General features: G+C 59.7%; 1 protein-coding gene across 1 annotated transcript; it reads right to left on the reverse strand.

The window, feature by feature from the left end:
• Positions 1 to 7,099: 7,099 nt before the first annotated feature.
• CHST3 (carbohydrate sulfotransferase 3) lies at positions 7,100 to 16,421 on the reverse strand. Its single transcript, XM_075505373.1, has 3 exons — positions 16,307 to 16,421; positions 9,434 to 9,668; positions 7,100 to 9,282 (listed from the first exon to the last, which is right to left on the reverse strand). The coding sequence occupies exons 2-3, from the start codon at positions 9,568 to 9,570 to the stop codon at positions 8,052 to 8,054; spliced, it is 1,368 nt and encodes a 455-aa protein (XP_075361488.1). The 5' UTR covers positions 9,571 to 9,668; positions 16,307 to 16,421; the 3' UTR covers positions 7,100 to 8,051.
• Positions 16,422 to 16,600: the final 179 nt, after the last annotated feature.

A 16,600-nucleotide genomic window follows, 5' to 3' on the forward strand; every position in this document is an offset into this window, starting at 1 on the left:
GGTTTGTGCTTTTTGTTACACAGGACTCGGCTGGAGGATGCTAAAACCTTCAATCGGGAAAAATAATTTTGGCTAATCCGGGGAAGATAAATCCTCCAGAGCTGCTAAACACAGAGGCACCCATTCTGGTCAGGAAATCCAGGAGCTATGAATGTCCAGAGGCTGGGAAGTATCCCCAGGGTAGCTGCGCTCCAGATCTGCTCCCTGTCCTCTCTCCTGGTACCTGCGTGGGCACTGATCTGTGAGGAGGCTGCTGGAATAGCCTGGCGATGGTCGGCTCTGGGAAAGGATAATTCAATGCAAAAATTGGAAAAAAACCAATCCCATCTCCATTTCTAAAAGGATGAACTCAGCAATCAAAACATGATTTAAGCTCTTCCCTCAAATTACATGGACAGGCTTGCTTTGCACCTGGTGCGTGTTGTTAAAGGAGAAGCCGCTGCCCGAGCATTCACGCACCATTCGGGGAGTCGCACACACACCGCCCCAGACGTGAACTGCTCGGACCTGAGTCCCTTCACAGCGGCAGCTCCACTGAGCTGACGGGTGCCCCTTTTCGACTCCTCGCTCACACACACACTCTCTCTTGGGCGCTTTCTCTCCCCTTAGGCTCGACCCGAGGTTTCCCAAAGCAGAGTCTCCGATGCGACGTATGCCAGACGGATTTATTGATTGGCACAGCGCTGGAAACAGCTCGAGCTGGGTGCCTCCGGAGAGGGACCCAGAACGAAGAAATCCCTGGGCAATTATACCCTTACAATCTAAATTCCCCTCCCCTCAGGAGACAGTTCGGACCAATAGTAGTGTCAGGGTCTGGGGTGTTCCCGTTCTTCACGGGGCCCTTTCATTGTCTCTAGGCAGGCCGATTCTTCTCTTATCTCTAAGATTGCAGCTTCTGCTAAGGTTGAAGCCTCCTTATCTTCCTGGTTTGCACCAGTTTTGGGGGCCTTCCTTCATGTAGCCAAGTAAAAGTTCAGTGCACGGTCAGTGAATCTGGGTGAAAGTTCACAGCTTGTGGCCTAAGGCTTCAACAAGCCTTGATACTGATGCTATGTATTGGATTCTGTTTGGGCTAGAAAGTGACTACTACAACATGCGTGAACCCACCCCTTCCTGGCAGGGCTGGCCTTACCTGCATAACTCCCCTGGCATTTCATCCCACTGGAACAAAGATGGACCAAAGGCCCAGTTGCAGAAGATGGGGAGGCTGAGGATGAATCACCACTTCCCATGTGCTACTGCCCTCTCCCCCTTCCCCTGCACCTTTGTGCCCAGCTCTGGCTTTTACAGAGGCAGTTTTCGGCTTTTCATGCCAGGCAGTTGCATATATTTTACAGCACATACCCGCTGCTGGGAGAAATTGATTACTTCAAGAGTAGTCCCCTATTTTCCCCTATCGTGTGATGTTTTCCCCCTTCAGGTATATTGGCACCAGACCTGCCACAAAGAAAAAGATCTTGTTCCTGCCCTAACTCTGCTGCTCACAAGGCAAATGCCTTCATCCTGCCTCCAAGACAAAGGCAAAGCCTTCCCAGGCATTGCCAGCGGTGGGTTTGGTTGTCCTCTGCTTGCCTTCAAATCGAGCCAAAGTCACTGGCAAGGACAGCCCTCCACAGCAGAGGCACGTGGGGAGGCTGGGGACAGCAACTGGGCTGCCCGGGCTTCCTCCAGGCTCCCTGGCCTTTTCATCCATCGCACCTGCCCAGTGGACTGTACGCTCCCTGCGGGATGGCAGGGGGCCAGCGGGAAGGAAGACGCGTAGGGAAGGGGCTCTGTGAGATGCTCCTGTCCCACCTCTGCAGCTCTGAGATGCCACGCAGGCAGCATGGGTCCGCCCATACCTGTCCCTGCATCCTCCCCTCATCAGGTTTAATGCAACATCAGCCAGAGCTAATAGGCATCCCCCTGAGTATGATAAATCAAAGGATGGGTATGGCAGTGCTGCTTGAGAAGACCTTATGGTGCCACAAGTACCCCTGCTCTGTGCTTGCCTCATCCCCCTGTAAGCCTGTGCCTCCTTGTCCTGCCCACCATGAGCATCAGGGCAGGTCTTTAACTTTGCAGTAGCCCTCGACAGGCTGGAAGAGCGTTAACATCTCTCCCTTCGGTCTCCTCCAGAGAGTTGCTTTCCCTCCCGGGACAGCCTGAAGGCCTCAATCCCTCGTGGCCAAGTCTGGGCAGCTGGAAGGGTCCTGTTTGTCCCCCTACTGACAACGTCTGTGCCGTAAAACCAAAGGAGACGTCTCCCAGCTGCAGCTCTTCCTGGCCTCGCTGCGGGAGGGAAAAGTGTCCCTCTCCATCACTGAAAATAAACAGATGATTCAGGACTTAACAATAAATGTCATCAAACTCGCTGCAGAGTAATTGCTCCCAAGGAGACTCTGTGACTGTGCATCTGGCTAGCAGCTATCTCTGCAAAACCCGAGGATGAGCTCTGTAGGAGTGCTCGTCCTCTTCTGTATCAGCAGCCTCATGCACCACATGCTCTCTGCCCGCAGACGTTGCCTGCACATCATCCTGCGACGGCCCCAGCGGCAGCAGCATCGCTGCAGCCCTCCAGCTGCACGGCTCGAGGCTGCACTTCAGCGAAAGGGTGTTTTTGTGTCCTCTGGAGATGAGGTGGGGGATTGCTCTCTCCTAGACAAACCACATCGCCTGTCCTTGGCACCTGCCCTGGGGCTCCCTGTTTTGCCCGGGTGAGCTGGTCACCCCCGCGTGCCTCGGGGATCTCTGCCGCAGCTGGGGTGGAATTGGGTCAGTCCAGGGCAAAGAATTGCCTGGAAAAACCAATTCAGACCAGTTCCTGGCTGTTTTTAAACATCAACACTAGCTATTTTATACCTTATAAATAAAATTTACTTTTGGCAAAAATCAACAAGGACCCGTTTTATTTATTCTCTCCCCAAAAAGCCTCATTTTTCATTTCCAGTTTTTCAGTGACATCATCCTGAGAAGACCAGCTGCTGGCCACTTCCCATAAACCACAGCACCAAAGTCACCTTACTTTGGTCAGGCTGGACCAGCCGGTCACATGTATTTATAGGCAGTGCCTGTGTACGTGCCAGCCCATAAACTGGTCGCAGATCCCACCTGGAAAAGGGATTCCGGAAAATCCCAAAGATGAAATGCAGTGGTCTCTGTGATTTGGCCGATCTTTGTATCCAAAAGAAGAGCCGTGGGGAGCTGGTAGCAGGGGTCTGCTCTGTCCCGGGGCCCTGCCACAAGACTGTTCTCCTTGTTCCTGGGGTTGAAGTGGGCTCTGTGCCGAGGTGCACCCCAGCTCCTCTTCCCCTGCACAACACAGCGGAGCATGGTGAAAATCTCGCTTTCCACCTAACACCACCAAACACCTCCAGCAACCACCTTTGGTTTTTCACGTGGTGCAACTCTTCCCTACCCCTCCAGAGCCAAGCATGTGGTGGCCATTAGGAATTTTACGGAAATGCCATTTTGTGGGAATTCATCCCTTGTTGTGCTGTGATCCAGGCAGGTGCAACGAGGAGCTTAATCAGCTTTATCCAGCTTAGCAGGCTGGTTATAAGGATTGCAAAGATATCTCTGGCATGGCTCTGCTCCTGTGGCAGAGGAACCCGTGGCTCAGCAGTGAGGTGGCACCTTTCCCTCACGGGACAACACGGAGAAGGGTTTTGTGGGGTGGTAGAGAAGCCCAGTCCTCCTGGGGTGGTAGAGAAGCAGAAAGGACGTCAGCAGTTGGGTTTTCTTCAAGAAAAGGAAGGGAGAAGGTTTGGGTAAGCTCCTTCACCCTTGGGGCAGGTTTTGAGAAAGAACAGCTTTCACCCCCAAATTGTGGGGAGTTTTCTCCCCCCACCCCAAGATTTCATTACAGTGAAAGCACAGCGTGTAATAAAACTGTGTCCTTAAAAAAATCAGTCGTACAGACAGGCAGCCTTTGTCCAAAGGTGTAATTACAGGATAAATATGGGATGCAGACCAAGAAATGCGGTCTGGTCAGGCATGCAGTCTCTTAAAAAAACACAACAGAAAACAAGAACAAGGCTGTCATTTAATGCTGAAATATCCATGTGTGCTGCAGCCCCCGGTCCCTTGCTGGCCCGCGGGTCCCCCTGCCAACCTGGGGTTCGGGCGATGGAGCCATAGCCATGCACCCGCTCCCTGCGGGAACCGCACCGAGCCCCACAATGGAGCGAAGGGCAAGGGCGGATCTGGCCTCCAGCAGAAGCCAGCGGGGCTGGGTGAGGGCACGCGATTGCTTGGGTGATAGGTTTCCCTCCGGCCCCAGTGCAGAAATCCCATCTGATAGCGCTGCGAGGGGACATGGGGGATTAGCTCGTCCGATCCCATTAAATGGAGCTGGAGCAAGCGAGGAGAAGGGGATGGGGGGTCAGGACAGCCGGCAGAGCAACCATGACTTCTGAGCTTTGGGACAAACCTCGTGCCAAGCTGGAAAAAGGCTTTTTTATGCGTTTCTGTGGGCCAGCCTAGTGGCTTGGCTTCATGGGCTGGCAGACATCCGCCGTGCCAGCTGCTGGTAGCAGTTTGCCACCTCGGCCATGCATTAAACAGGCCGGTGTCCAAGGTGGCGGTTCAGAGACCTGGCAACCTCGACCACTCTCTTACTTGGTGGGCACCGGCATCTTCTGACTCAAGCAAGAATTGCCCCTTCATGGCAAGCCCAGCCATGCCAGCACAGCCTCAGCGACCTGAGTGTCTCCAAGAGGGAGGCAGAGAAACAGCAGGGTGTACCTGCTGTCCAAAGTCAAGTCTGGATTAGACCAGCGGAGGAAGATATTAACCAGAGAAATCCCATTTAGAGGGGAACAGTGCATACATAATTTATTAAAGTGGTGCTCACTGGTGCTATATCATCTCGTCACCTGCAATAACCCCGAGGAGAAGCAGGCTTCAGCTGGTGGCCCTGTCCCACAGGACACATGTCCCCTCACTGCTCTGGGCTACTTGCAGAAAATGTCTCTCTGGTGATAATAAGCATCACCACAATGTGCCTGAATTTCCCCCAAAATACAGCTGTGGCAGGCTGAGCAGGTGAGCCCAGAGGCAGCACAGCTGCAGGCACTGACCTGTGCAGGGCAAGTTATAGAAGGGATGGGAGCAGCCTCGGACTGGGGAAGCAAGGCGGGGGGCTCTTTGTTGCTTGTTTTAAGGCAAGCCTGATCCTTTCGGGAGCTGTTTTATTTCTGAAAGCTTGAATCCCTTGAAAAGAGGATGGGGGTTTTTTGGCATTGGTGTGGACGGAGGAAGGGTGAAGCTGCATCCATTGTGGCCCCTGCCGTGGGCTTCCTGCGTGGCCTGTCTGAACACAGGTACTTCCTTGCTCTAAAGCATTGCGTCTTGCTGTGACTTTCCCAATGCATGCTTTTTCTCCCAGATCCATGCCTTTCCTCCTACAGGGAAGGACCGGAGCAAGGCCTGGCAGCGGCCAGGGCAGGGCGAGCAGGAAGTACCCCTCCTGGAGGGACAAACCTCCCCCCAGTCGGCACAGAAGTTCAGCTGCTTTGGTCTCAAAAGGAGCCACGTGTTCCTCGTGGCTTCCCAATGCGTCTGGCACTGCGTGGGAGTCATGGCTATGGGCGTTTAATGGGAGCAATTAGCCCCTGCGGAAATCTGCATGGGTCGGGGCACGTTTTCTTTCTGTCCTGTGACATTTTTGATGGGAAGCTGGAGGGTGTCCAGGAAGAAATGCTCTTGCTTAGCTAGAAATGACAGGCTGGAGCCAGCCGGGGCTGAGGCCGGCAGCGCAGGTGAGAACGGGCAGTTGTTGCCGTCCCCTCTGGCCTTAGCTCAGCACAGTTCCCCCTTCCATCGCTGCTTGCTTTGTATTTCCCTTTATTTGTCTGTCCTTCCCCCCTAGACCTTGCTTTGCCCGAGCCCTGAGGCTCCTCCGTGCGCGGTGGGGTGGGAAGGGGATGCTGGGCACCCCTCTGACATCCCCTTCCCGGCTCTAGCAGCGGAGCAGCTATTTACTCCTCATGCTGTTTTGCAAAGCAACGATTAATTTAAACTTTATTTGCTTTGCAAAAGCAACCCAATGGGTGCTTTTTCAGAAGCACAGGAGAGGCGTTTGCCTGTAGCCGTTGCCCTGGGTCCGGCTGTGTTCCCCCTCGTGCTGGCCGAGCTCCGTGGGCTTTTCCCAGCGCGCAGCTGCGGGGTACCCAGCCGACCTCGGCAACCCCGCCGCTTTCCTGGCGAGAAGCCTCCAGACAAAACCCGATTCACTCGGCAAACCCAGGGCCGCTTGTGATGCCGGGAGCTGTGTGCGAGACAGGGAGGGGGCTGACGGCCCTCCATCGCCCGCACGCGACGAGGATATCGACCGCGCTGCTCAACGCAAAGAAAACCCCACTTTTGCACCCTCTCCCCACCCGGCTGGCGTCGAGCACCCCGGCTCCGCACCTTGAGGCCAGATGCTCCCCGGCGAGCGGTGGCCGCGCTCGCTGGGCAAACCTGCCCAGCGGGGCAGGCGGGCACCGGGGCTCCGGCGGGGCTGCTCCCCGCCGGCCGGCCCCGCGCTCCTCAATGCCGCCTCTGTTCTCCCGCTTGGGTCAAAAACGCGGCTTTTGTGAGCTCGGCCCTCCGCGGCTCGTCACCGGAGCCCCGGCGCGTTCCTCCCGGCTGCCCTCCGCCGGCAGAAACGCAGCCCAGCCGCGGCCAGCCGCCGCCTGATTTTACTTATTTATTTTTGCTTTCAGCCAACAGCTCTGGCTGGGGAGAGGCGATGTGGGGCTGCTGGCTGTGCCCGGGGGGCAGCGGGGACCCCTTGGGACTCCCGCAGCTCCCCAGCCAGTCTTAGGCGGAGACAACTGCGAGCCTTCCCCAAAATGCCTGGCTTCTCCCTGGGGTGGCCGCCGCAACCCAAAATACATGGGGAGTAAAGGCATGTGCTGCAAAGCAGGCTAAAAATAAGCATTTTAATTCATTAAATGTGAATTGGAGGGGACAGCTCAGCACCAGGCTGTTGCTGGGCGAACGTCTGCATGTGGCAAACACCCCAAAACTCCCCGTGCCTCTACCGAACCCCAGGTATCGGTCACCCACCAGCAAATACTTCTGGGGCTCCCCCCGCGTGGGGGACACACACAAATGCCAAGGAGACAGGAGATGGTTTGGACTCTGAGCCGTTGTATTTTTGTTTTTAATTAAATAAGTCTGACTGTCTGGTAGCAGGCAGAGAGGTTTGCAGTCACTCTCACATGAGGCGAGTGCAGCCCTGGCACCGGCCGCGCTGCGCCGGGAGTCTGGGGGGGTTATAGCCCCTTGGTCCCCAGGGGCTCTCCCGGGGGCACGTGGTGGTCTCCGGCCGAAATCCAACCTCTGCCGCCTTGGCTCTGGCTGTCTCTCCGTTTCTTTGCGGTACGTTGTGCTGCTCTGATTTTTGGGCTTAGCTCCTTGACTGCCTCCCCCTCTTTTTCACATAATAAATAAATAAATTCGCCTGGTGACCCTGGTATGTAAATACACAGAGAAAAAGAAAAAAAGGGAAAAAAACAAACCCCAAACCCCACAAACCAACTTTGAAGAGCACCACACCACAAAGTCACCACATTTCATTGCAGCCTGAGTGCCGGCTGGTGCTCCATGGGTGACTCCTGCCCCGGCATGCCTCCGGGGCAGTTCCCAGTCCGTGCTGGCATATGAAGGCACTAAACCAGTAAGGCCTCTGGGGTCGGGGTCCAGGTCCTCGCTGGCACTGCGGGGGTCTTGTCCTTGCCTCATCCTAGCTGTGGGGACAACGCAGAGGCGCTCGGCCCCATCACCCCGCTCACCCTTCTCTTCCTCCACGCAGCTCCCGAGACGGGGAGGTGGCCCCAGCACCGAACTCCCCGCTGCCCCTCACCCTTGCGATTTCCCCATTCCTGAAGAAATTGTGTAATTCAGGCTCTGCGGGACCCCGAGGTCGGCTCCGCTGGGATGCTCTGGCTCCCGGGGCTGCCGCTTTCCACCCGGCAGCAGCAAGGAGCATCTCTGCGAGTGGGGACCCCAGGTCTCCTCCGGGCCGGCTGGGAGCGCAGCTACAGCCCCTCGTTCCCCGCTGCCGCCTTGCCCCCCCGCCGTTACGTGATCCAGGAGGGCTGTGCCTCCTCCAGCAGGCTGAAGGAGCGATTAGCCAGCGCGGCAGGGCTGCTAGCCAGCTTGTAGCCAAAGAGGCGCATGGCCGGGGTGCAGGCGTCCTGCACCACCTGCGCCAGCTTGAAGGGGATACTGAACCGCCACTTCTCAAACTGCTCGGAGGAGTTTTTGCGGGTGGAATAGATGCCGCTGCCATCGCGAGGCGCCTGCGTGTTTTTGCTGATCCACTCCTTCACCTGGGGGGTGAGGGGGAGCCCGGCAAAGCGATACATCTCCTCCGCCTTCTGCAAGGGCGCCCGCGCCACGTCCTCGTAGCGTACCAGCATGTAACGACCCTGCAGCCAGCCTGGCCGCCGCAGCCCCAGCTCGGCCGACAGACGGATGCTCTCACAGTTCCCCCGCAGCCGCTGCACCTCCTCCTCGTGGAGGGGAGCCTCCCCTTCGGACGCCCACTTCTTCCAGGTCTCGTACTTGCCGGAGAAGGCCACCATGCGGGAGGCCAGGACGGCGCGGGGGTCCCGCACCAGCTGGATGATGCGCATGTCCAGCCGGGGGTCCTCCACCAGCGGCTGCAGGAACTCCAGCTGCCGGATGCGCACCGTCTTCAGGGCCATGTGCTGCTTGCGCCGGCACGCCTCGGCAGCCAGGGTGATGTTGAGGGGGCCGCAGCGGCGGTTCTTGCAGTGGTACTTCTCGAAGACCTTCTTGGCGCTGGGTGTGCAGACGGGCTCCTCGCAGAGCGAGCGGCTTGAGCCTCGCCGAAACATGAAGGGTGTCAGGTGGCCCTCGGGCGCCGGCGAGATGAAGCTCTCCAAGATGTAGAGGTCGCAGAGGAAGAGCTGCTTGAGGACGTCCCGGTAGACCAGGGCTGAGCCCACTGCGTTGGCTCCCCCCGGCTCGAAGGTCACCATCCGCTCGATGTGCCAGAGGGGCTCAAAGAGGTAGAAGATGCTGCCTTGCTGGTTGAAGAACTCCCCCACGAAGGAGGAGCCGGTGCGGGTGGTGGCCATCAGCAGGACATGCCGCCGTGACCCGGGGTCCCCGTCACCTGCCAGCTGCAGGGTGATGTTGCGCAGGTGGGACCTCAGCTGGGAGAAGGCGGCGTCCAGCTCTTGTAGTGAGGCCAGTGAGCCGTTCTCGGCCAGCGCTGGGCTGGCCTCCGTGCTGTTGGCCTCCGCCAGCGCCTGTGGAGACTGCTTCAGCTTGTCCGACACCCTGAGGGGAGACCCAGACCAGCCTGGAGAGGAGCAGGACCACCCCTGTGTCCTGGCAGGGTGTTTCGGGGGGCTCCTGCTGCACAGGAGCTTGGGATGTGGGGGAGAGAAAGGGTTAAAAGCGTGGGGTGGCTTAGGTATCCGCTCCCTACCTGGAGATGAAGTTGTTCTCCTTCTCGATGATGACGAGGCCAATGACGAAGACCAGCAGGATGGCGTACTTGCTCCTCATCTTCAGGCAGTGCAGCAGCTCCCGGAAATCCTGGGGCAAAGCACGTCGGATTTCCATGGGGGACACGCACACGTCCCTCCCGCCCGCCGGGGAGGTGTCCTGGGCTAGCTGCCTGGCATCCTCTGCCCTGCTGGCCCTGCCCGGGGCGGCCCTGCCTGCGGGGAGAAGGAGGGTCAGCGCGGTGGTGGCTCTCTGCGGGCAGGGGGGAGCAGGCAGGGGTCAGAGGCTGACCCTTCCCACAAGGGATGACCAACAGGGTCTTGACAACAGCAGTAAAAAGGGGGGGCTCCTCTGTACCGCTCCCATCCTGCCCGTGAGGAGCAGCTGCCCGAAGCCCCCGTTGGCTGCTCCCCCTCCTTCCCGAAATACATCTGCCCGACAGGACCCCTTCCCGCACCTCTGCCAGCCACCCCTGCCAGCCCTGAAACCCAATCCCTGCCGCTCTGACAGCTGCCTGCTCCCTGCCGGCCAAAAACCTGCTGATGGCAGCAAGGGCCCCCCCGGGTGCGAGAGCAGCTCCTCATCCGGATCCATGGGGCATCGTGGCTCCCAGCCTCTGGAAAGAGCTACTTTTGGGGAGGGTTGCAGGCTCCGCCATAGGGCCCCGGTGTGGGGCCACACGGCTTCCGCCTTCCCGTGGCACGGCAGCGGCGGCTGCTCAGCCACGAAAATGAAACCCAGAGGGTTTCCAGGAACACCAGCAGGCCGGAAAATGCTGCTGCTGCCGCCAGCCCCGCTCAGGGCGTAAAATGCCCCTGGGGGCTTTTTCCAAAAAGAAAAAAAAAACCCAAATGATGGTGCAGCTGCTCGGTGCAGGATGCAAAACCCGCCGGGAGACTCAGCATCACCCCCAGCAGAAAAGCCCCCCCCCCCCAGCCCTCCTCCTCCTCCTCCCAGCGCTGATGAATTCAGGGTGATGGCAGGAGCCGCTCCAAGTTGCACCAAACCCACGTCCCAAGTGGGACATGGTGGAGATTTTGGGGGCCAAAGCCGCCGTTTGGGACCCCGGGGCAGGTCCCTGGCACGTGTCACACGTGCAAGTTTACACACGTAAGGCTTGCCGGCGCCTGCTACCTGGCCACTGGTTCGCATGCCCAGCATCTGGCCAGCTGCGCGGGTGATGCTGTTTGCTCATCCTGCTTTCTTGGCCAGACTTTCGGTGACTCAGGGAAAGTCTATTTAACTTTGGTTTGGCTCCTGCCAGTGTGACCCTGGCGGCCTGTCCCACCCCTGCTTTCCATGCTGAAGGGGGGGAGCCCAGCAGAGCCTTGTCCTTTGGGGGGCCCCGGGGTTTGCCGGAGGGGAGATGCCCCGGCCGAGCTGCGGTACCCGCAGCCCTCGGCAGGGTGTGGAGCAGGGAAGCCCTGCCAGGCATTGCGTCACGCCCAAACTTCCTCAACGCCGTCCATGGCCAAAATGTGCATTTTTTGGTGTTGCTCACTGTATGCTCCTCCCGCTGGGAAGGGGGGATAGCCTCGGGAGCGCGGGTGGGAGGAGAGGGACGTGCCGCATGGTGAGGGCAGCGTCCCAGCCCGCCTGGTCCCGGTCCTCAGCTCTCTCTGCGGGAGGATCAGGAGTTTCCCAGCTTGAGCAAACCACTCAGCTCCTGGGGCTTGGCTTTGCACCATCTCCTTCCCAGCAAAAGCTGCTAAAAAGAGACACCCACCCCTACACACCCAGGAAACCGGGGCTTTGGTAGGATGCAGGGACCCCGGAGAGCCCCAGCAGCTCCCGAGCCCCCCCGGCTCACCCCTTCCCCCTGCAGCGAGCGGCACTGACATCCCCCTGCACACGTACGTGTGTGTGTGTTTAACAGCCCTGTTAGTTTAGTTTGTCAGCATGCCGCTCCTCGGGGACGGGACAGGCCAGCAGCCAGGGCAGGTGCCTTTCGCCACGCCGCCCCCCGAGCCCCCCTCCTCGGTCCCGCACGGTGCCCCTGCGACAACAGGACTTGTCGGAGTATTTGAGCAACCCAGAGAAGAAATAAAATATGCAAAGCCCTCGGCACGCGGCCGTGTCTCTCAGCGCCTGGCAGAGCCCCGGCTTTGCCACTGCAAAGGACTTTTGGGTTTGCGGCATTCCGGGAAGCGGTGGCGGCAGTCTGCATCCCTGCCCTCACCTCCCCGGTGCAGGGGACCGTCCCCTCACTGCCCGGAGCATGCATGCAGGGGGACAGCATGCAACCGCTTGCTCAGACAAAATCCCTGGGCAAAGCCAGGCCAGGGTTTTCCCCCTCTAATGTTCCTAGACCACAAACGATGCACAGACCAGGAATCATTCACAGGGATGACACAGAGAGCCATTTCCAGCAGCACTGGCAAAACCTCTGATTCACAGGCCCCGGGCAGACATAATTTGTTAAATAAACAGCCAGCTGCAAACGTCCTGCCCGGGACCCGCAGGGCGGTGGCGACAGGCGCCGGGGGCCCTTGCAGGGCTGAGCCTCGGAGCTGGGGGACACGTGGGGTGACCCAGCGAGGCTGCTCGGCATCCTAACGCTCTTCCTCGCTGGGGCCCATGAGGCGCAGCCCGGCCGGGGCAGCGAGCAAGCCACAAGCATCCCTTTGTGAGCGGGAACAGAGGGGCTCTGTGCACCCCGCGTGCTCCCCTCCGGCCACCCGCCGGGGCTCCGCTGGGCCGGGAGGTGCAGGAGAGCGCAGGGACGTCTCTCCGCTGCTGCAAGGAGAGCCAACGGGATGCTGCTACCACCAGTGCCTGCTCCCTGGGGATGCGCGCCCACCAGTGTGAGCGGACGGGCGGACAGACAGACATCATCTCCAGCAGTGGCAGGCAGCAGCCGGCCAACGCTCTCTTCTTACGCTGCACATCTCAAAGCAAGGCGGAATAATTTCCATGAGCGTTTCACTGAGACGCCCCGGAAAGCCGCACATGTGGCTCGGGGGAACTCCCCTGGTGCTGCTCCCTGCCTTTTCCCATCCCTCAGGCTGGAAATGCTTTTCATTTCAGCAGGGACGCTACAATTCCCACTGTCAAGATGATAAAAGGCTTTGCGGATTTCCCAGCTGAGTCAAAGCAAGCAAAGGGGCTTTTTCTTTTGAGTGGTGGCAGGGGTTTTGTTCCCATGCAAAGCTGCTTGCGTGGATATCCACCACTACTAGCAAGTTAACTTAACCCTGCCACAGCAAGAAGGAAGGATGGAGGGAAGGACTTGGAGATGCCAAATTATTCAAGTCTGCTGCAGCGCTCGCTAGTCAGATGGATGCTCCCATGGGTGCTGTAGGCGAAGTGAGAAGAGCAGCATAGCCCCAGGGCAAGGACGCAAGGCCCCACGGTGAGGGAGGAGGGAAGGGATGCCCTCGCCACCCTTCTGCAGGGCGTTTCGCCTGCTGCAGGAGAGAGGAGCGAGGGTTTTCGGCCTCCCCGGGCAGGGAGCTGGGAAAGTGAGGATCTTTCACGAAGCCTGGGGGCTTTCATCCCCCTCCTTCGGCTGCCCCGAACACCTACCGGGTGGGATCCAGGAAAGGAAAGACGCCTGCAGGCTGGTGGGGGAAGCCAGCTGGAGGTGCGACTGGATGAAGTCACATTTTCCTCCCGTGACTCAACAGGCAACAACTGAGCTCCCGGACAAGGAACAGTGGTGAAGCACCTACTTGCAAGCTCCCTCCCTGCCCGAGATCCCTCTGTCCATCCAGCACCCCTGTCCACCCCCATGCATCCCTGCCCGGCTCCCGGGAGAAGGGAGCCCGTGGGGACCTGCGACTGAGCTCGCTGCCCCCGGAGTAATTCCCTCCGCGATGCTTTGCTTCATCAGATTAACAGTGGCAGTGCGAGCCAGCAAAACACAGAGACGGAACAACAAAGAGATAAGGCACACAGGCTTATCTGCTCGCCCTGCTGCTCTTTGTCTACAACCTGGGGAAAAAAAAACCCACCCTGAGCTCCCTCTGTATTTACTCTATCAACTATTTCCGCTCCTGACTTCCTCCTGAGGCTGGTCTTGGGAAACGTGCCACCGATGCTTCCAGCTTTGCTTTCATCTCCCAGCAATTTTCATCCTGCCTCTGGCTCTTCTCCAAGGCATGGCACAAGCACAGCACCACTTCGATTTGCCCCCCAGTGCAGCTAAGGAGGCTGCCTGGGCAGGTATTTTTTGCTTAAAAACATGTGTATTCAAGTTAAAGAAAGCGGGGGGGGGGGGAAGTCACCTCCTACAATGTTTATAAAGTTGCCTAGAATAGCCCCAAGCCTCGTCAAATTGAAGCCTGGAAACTGCCCATCGGAGGAGAAAGTTGGGAATGCAAAGTCCTTCTGGCAGGGACAGGGACTGGGCAGCCCCAGCCCATCCCACCGCCGCACAGAGAAACCCCGGTGTGAGCAGGAGCCGTGTTCCCCGGGGAGGACGGGAAGGGCAGAGGCGCTGCCCCTGGCTTGGGCAACCCCCCGGGGACATGGCCAGGGGTTTGCTCCTCCACATGTTCGATCCCTCAAGTTAAGGCGAGAGCCAAGCTTGTTTCTCCTCCCCTCATTCCCTTCCCAGCTCTGCCCCTCGGTCCTTCAACCCACCTCGGCTTGGTCCTCTGTTCTCCTCTTAACTGGGCACCCAGGGCAAAGCCACCCCTGGGAGCTGAAGCATGCAGGTGAGGGCAGAGACGGGAGGTTATGCTCAGGAGCAGCAGCAGTGGGCGTTGGAACAAACAAGCACTGCTTAAAGGACTTGTTTTTCATTGCATGTGCTCTCAAACTCCAGGTGCACGAGGTTGTCTTCTGTCCACTATTTATTATCCCCCTGAGGAGGCACACCCCAGTTGAACTGTCCTTGCTCCTCGTGTCCCAGAAAGCACTGCCCAGAAGGGATTTAGAGGCTGGTGTCGGGCTGGTGACAGGACCAGCCCAGGCTTTGTGGGCAGGACAGACCAGTCTTTGCTCTCGGTCACCTTGGCTGGTGTCGAAAGAGAGGTGTTTTCTCCTGACCCAGGAGAGAGGAGAGCTGCTGCTGCTGCTGCTGCCGCCTGAGCCCCTGGTGAATGTGATGGGACTTTCAAGAGACATCAGTGCTGGGTACGGGGGTAAAATCGTGCATCTGCAGGCGCGCCAGGCTGCGTTGCCCTGGTTCGATCTGGACCTGGAGCCAGCGGGGACCAGCTGAGCTGGCTAACAAGCCTATAACCTTAAAACCAACTTGCTGGAAACCACGGCTGCTGGTGGGGTGGGTTTTGCAGCACCACCTGCAGCAAAGGTGTGCAACCAAACGTGCCAACCTGCTAGGCAGCAAGGGGGTCTGGAAAGCAGACCACCAAGATGGGCGAGAGGACTGCCTGGCTCTGTTTGCTCGGCACCGGCGGCACAATGCTGGCCGCTGTGCGTGCCATCGCCCCCCGGCCGCGCTGGGAACCACAAATACCTGTCCCTGCTTCAATGAGCCCTTTCTCTGGGGCACAGAGCCCACGGTCCCTTCCACCGCCCTGCGTTACTTCTCCCCATGGCTCCATGCTATCCTGGAAGCTCCTCCGCCAACCCCACCCCAAAACCCAGGGACACCACTCGCTCTGTGCTCTGCTCCACTCCCCTTTCACCCCAAGACAGGCATCTGTAGCCTTCCGGGGACTTCTGGGAGGGACTGGTGGCAAGAGAAGTTCACCGAGGGAATAGTGAATCCCTGCTGCCCTTGGGAAAATGCGGACCATGCCCAGGTCCTGGCAGTGCAGGGAGACCAGAGTTGTGAAAATGAGTCCTACACTGAAGCAACTTGGTAGATGTGGGAAAATTGCAGAGTTAAATCCCTGTCCTGGCATGGTGTTGTAAATCGTTGACCGTGGAAAAGGAGACATTTTCCCCCGGGGACTGAAGCCAGGCTCGGGTCCTGTGGTGCAAAGGCGGCAGGGTGTGGGCAGCTCCCGCAAACATGGCCGGGAGCTGCTGCCAAAGTCCCTGCAGGCGCTGAGTGGGGACTCTGCCCCGGCGGCCCTTTCCCCCCCAAGGTAACCCCATGCCAGCCAGGTCCCGTCTGGGGCCCTTCGGGTGCCGGTGCCCCAGCTCCAGCAGAAAAGCCACTGGCTCCTGGTGGATGGGAGCCGGCCGAGGGCCAGGGTGCCCCAGCGGCCCCAGGGCAGGAGGGGAAAGGATGAGGACAACTTTCCAGTGCTCCCTGGTAGGGGCTGACAGGCCGGATGATGCAACTCCTGGGTGGCTGTGAGAAAGTCTCCTTTTCTCGACCCAGACGCGCTTCGCTCCGGACGGAAGGTCAGCGTTGCAGCTGGAGAGCTCGCCCTTATTTCATTTATTATTTTTTTCCTCTTTTTTTCCCCGAAAGAAAGCAACGGAGAGAGCTGCTCGGGCGGTCGTGTGCCGAGAAGACTTCCTCCCCCGAGGCAGGGCGCTGGGATCCGGCTGCCCGCCGGCGGGGAGGCATCGCCGGCGCTGCCCCGCTGCGGGAGCGGGCGGCGGGGGGCCCCGCACGGAGACAAAGGAGCGGCCGAGGCCGGAGGGAGCACAAAGGAGCTGGCGGAGCCCGGGGCCGCCCCCGCGGGGGGATGCGGCCGCGGAGCCCCCGGCCTCCCCGCGCCCCGCCGCCCCGGGCCCGGCCCCGCTCCCGCTGCCCCGGGGCGGGGGTCGGGGCGCTGGCCCCTCCTCGCACGCCCAACTTCCCGCAACTCCCCTCCGCGCCGGGAGAGAAAGGCCCGACCCCCGCCGGCATCCTCCCCCCTCGCCCCGGGGCGGCCCGAGGCTCCCGCTCCCGGGGACTCCGCTCCCGGGGCTCCCGCTGCCCACCGCTCCCGGCCCCCGGTTGCGCTCCGGCTCCAGCCCCATCGGTCTCGGCCCCCGCTGCACCTACCCGGCGGCGGCCGCTCCGCGGGGCGAGCTCGCCTGGTCCTGCCGTGCGGGAGGAGGGAGGGCAGCGGGTCCCCTGCTTTTCTTCACGGCGCTGTCATCCTCCCTCCCTCCTTCCCTCCCTCCCTCCCTCCCTCCCCTCTTCCCTCCCTCCCTCCTTCCTTCCTTCCTCCCTCCCGGGGCGGCGGCGGGGGGAACGGTCCCGGCGCCTGGACGCAGGTCCCGGGGCGGAGCCGGGCAGGGTCCCCGGGCCAGCCTCCCCGCTGCCTGCCCGCTGCCTGCCCGCTGCCTGCCCGCC

This window comes from Mycteria americana, chromosome 6, assembly GCF_035582795.1.
Source record: "Mycteria americana isolate JAX WOST 10 ecotype Jacksonville Zoo and Gardens chromosome 6, USCA_MyAme_1.0, whole genome shotgun sequence".
Lineage (NCBI taxonomy): Eukaryota > Metazoa > Chordata > Aves > Ciconiiformes > Ciconiidae > Mycteria > Mycteria americana.